The sequence below is a fragment of the Triticum aestivum genome, chromosome 4D (genome assembly GCF_018294505.1).
Source record: "Triticum aestivum cultivar Chinese Spring chromosome 4D, IWGSC CS RefSeq v2.1, whole genome shotgun sequence".
Taxonomy (NCBI): Eukaryota; Viridiplantae; Streptophyta; class Magnoliopsida; order Poales; family Poaceae; genus Triticum; species Triticum aestivum.
In genome coordinates, this window is record NC_057805.1 from 442,665,888 (window position 1) to 442,668,472 (window position 2,585).

Here is a 2,585-nt window from a genome sequence, read left to right on the forward strand (position 1 = left end):
ATACCCAGCTATGAAGTGCAGCATGCATATATGCTCCATGCACGCGCATACATTCCATCTAGGAGTACACATGCTATCTGATGCATGGTGTGCGCTGCTATCCTTTTTTTGTTTGTTACTTTACCTAAAGTGAGAAAAGCAGCAGAAAGAAAATTAATTTAAGGCATAGTCGTTGGAAGGAAGGAAGGAAGGATTTGCTACCACCGGCACCAGCACGTATCGCATCACAGCTTTGGCCGGCAGGCGGTGCAAGAGCTAAGCCCCATATAGCGAGATCAGAATCAGACGAGAGGCCGGCTAGGTCGTCTGCTCCGGCGAAATGGCGCTCAACTACATGGGCGCCGCGGCCATCAACGCGGTGGCGGCCCTGCTGTCCATCCCGGTGATCGCGGCCGGCATCTGGCTCTCCACGCAGGCCGACAACGCCTGCGTCCAGATCCTCCAGTGGCCACTCGTCGGCCTCGGCGTCGCCGTCCTCGCCGTCGGCCTCGCGGGCTTCATCGGCGCCTTCTGGCGCCTGCCCTGGCTCCTCCTCGCCTACATGGTCCTCATGCTCCTCCTCGTCGCCGCGCTCGCCTGCCTCGCCGTCTTCGTCTTCGTCGCCACCACCGGCACCTCCGGCCGCCCCGTGCCCAGCCGCGCCTTTCTAGAGTACGACCTGGCCGACTACTCCGGCTGGCTGCGCCGCCGCGTCGCCGACGAGCCGGGGAGGTGGGACGAGATCAAGACGTGCCTGGCCGCCACCGCGCCCGTCTGCTCCGAGCTCAACCAGACGTACGCCGCGCCGCAGGACTTCTTCGCCGCCTGGCTCTCCCCGATGCAGTCCGGCTGCTGCAAGCCGCCGACGAGGTGCGGCTACACCTTCGTCAGCGCGACCAACTGGATCAGCCCGATCGACGGCGCCGCCGACCCCGACTGCGCTGCCTGGAGCAACGACCAGGACCGGCTCTGCTACTCCTGCGACTCCTGCAAGGCCGGCCTACTGCAGAATCTCCGCCGGGAGTGGCGCCGCGCGGACGTCGTCCTCGCCGTCACCGTCGTTGCCCTCCTTGCAGTCTACGCCATGGGCTGCTACGCGTTCCGCACCGCCAGGACGGACGAGCTCTTCCGCCGCTACCGGCAGGGCTACACGTGATTTAATTTATTTCTGGATCCAGCGTGTCACATTTCCTGAAAATTTACATACATTTGTAAGATGCACCCAATGTGTATGAGACTATGAGTTTGTCCGGCAGATTTTCAGAAATCATTACCAATCTAAAGCTAAGCCAAAGTGTATCTGTGTCGAAAACCGAAAATAGTGTGCTTTTTTTAACACAGTACAATTAAAGTTGCTCACATATACGAGTATGCACTCACGCCCCTGAACGCACGCGCACCCACACACTACCCCTATGAGCATCTCCGAGAGACTGAGTTGGAATAGCGTCTTGAGATTCTACACCATAGACGCCTCGCAGTCAACGATAACGTCTTCTCCAACTGAACAAACATCGCCAAAAGTCTGAAATAAATCCAGAAATAACGCGAGCACCAATGTCAAATCTAAGACTTGAACCCTGTTGGGCTAGGAATACAACTGTCCTTCTAACCATTCAACCACAGGTTGGTTCACAAAAAAAAATTACAACATGTTTGACTACTCTGGGGAAAGGGAATGAAAAATAGAAAATTTATAGTGGGGATTTTTTGCTCAATACAAAAGTTCAAATTGAAGCATCTATAATCGCATCAACTGAGTTTCATTTTACAATAACCACAATTTCCTTAGCAAATTGTCACCCCGAAGAAGAAAATGTATGAGAGGGCCTCTAAAACGCCCCAGGTCCTGCCCTACAGAGTCAGATGACACAAATCTCGGATACCCCAATGAGGTCGAGACTGTCCAAACTTTATCGGTCAGAACTGTAGCTGGAGGACCAAGTAGGACAGCAAGACCGAGACAAACATGGAAAAGAAAACGCCGGACTCGGAGAATCAGACCTGTTTCACAGCCTTCCGACATTACGAGGAAGCATCTCCGAATCCGGGCAAGGCAGAGAGACCTTATTCCACGCCCGGCGGCACCATCATCTCGCTGCCAGTGAATGGAGACATATCCTAAATTTATTTCTAACCCTACCACTATCAGGATAAATCCCTGGGGTCCCCACCCCCTCCTATTGCCGGAGCGATAGATGGAGGGAGGGGGCCTGCAGTCTCTCCGGGGAATAGGGTAGAACAGCCGCCGCTGCTTGTCCCATATCGCCTTGTTTGGGGAGTAGGAGCGGATAGAAGCGATTCACAATTATATGCACCTAGTTTACCAAAAGGGTGTGGTTAGATTCCAGTGGACTGAGATTTAATCAAATCTCAGTTAAGTGACATAACGTATAAAAAGAAGAGATTTTTTGCACGGATCTTCACATAAGATCTGATGAATATAGTATCGACTGAGACTTAGTTACGTCTTAGTTGACTGAGATTTAGCAATACGGTTAAAAAAAAGCGAGTATATAGTTTTTTTTAGCAGATGGTACCTTTTCTTTTTCGTAGATTGTTCCAAGTTCTTCCGTGCACAGAACAATCACATTTTAAGATCGTAA

The 2,585-nt window shown here is 52.3% G+C and overlaps 1 protein-coding gene across 1 annotated transcript; it reads left to right on the forward strand.

Moving 5' to 3' along the window:
- The first annotated feature begins 218 nt into the window (after positions 1 to 218).
- On the forward strand, positions 219 to 1,264 carry LOC123100243 (protein TORNADO 2-like). The gene has a single exon (XM_044522197.1). The coding sequence runs from the start codon at positions 320 to 322 to the stop codon at positions 1,133 to 1,135; it is 816 nt and encodes a 271-aa protein (XP_044378132.1). The 5' UTR covers positions 219 to 319; the 3' UTR covers positions 1,136 to 1,264.
- The last annotated feature ends 1,321 nt before the right edge of the window (positions 1,265 to 2,585 follow it).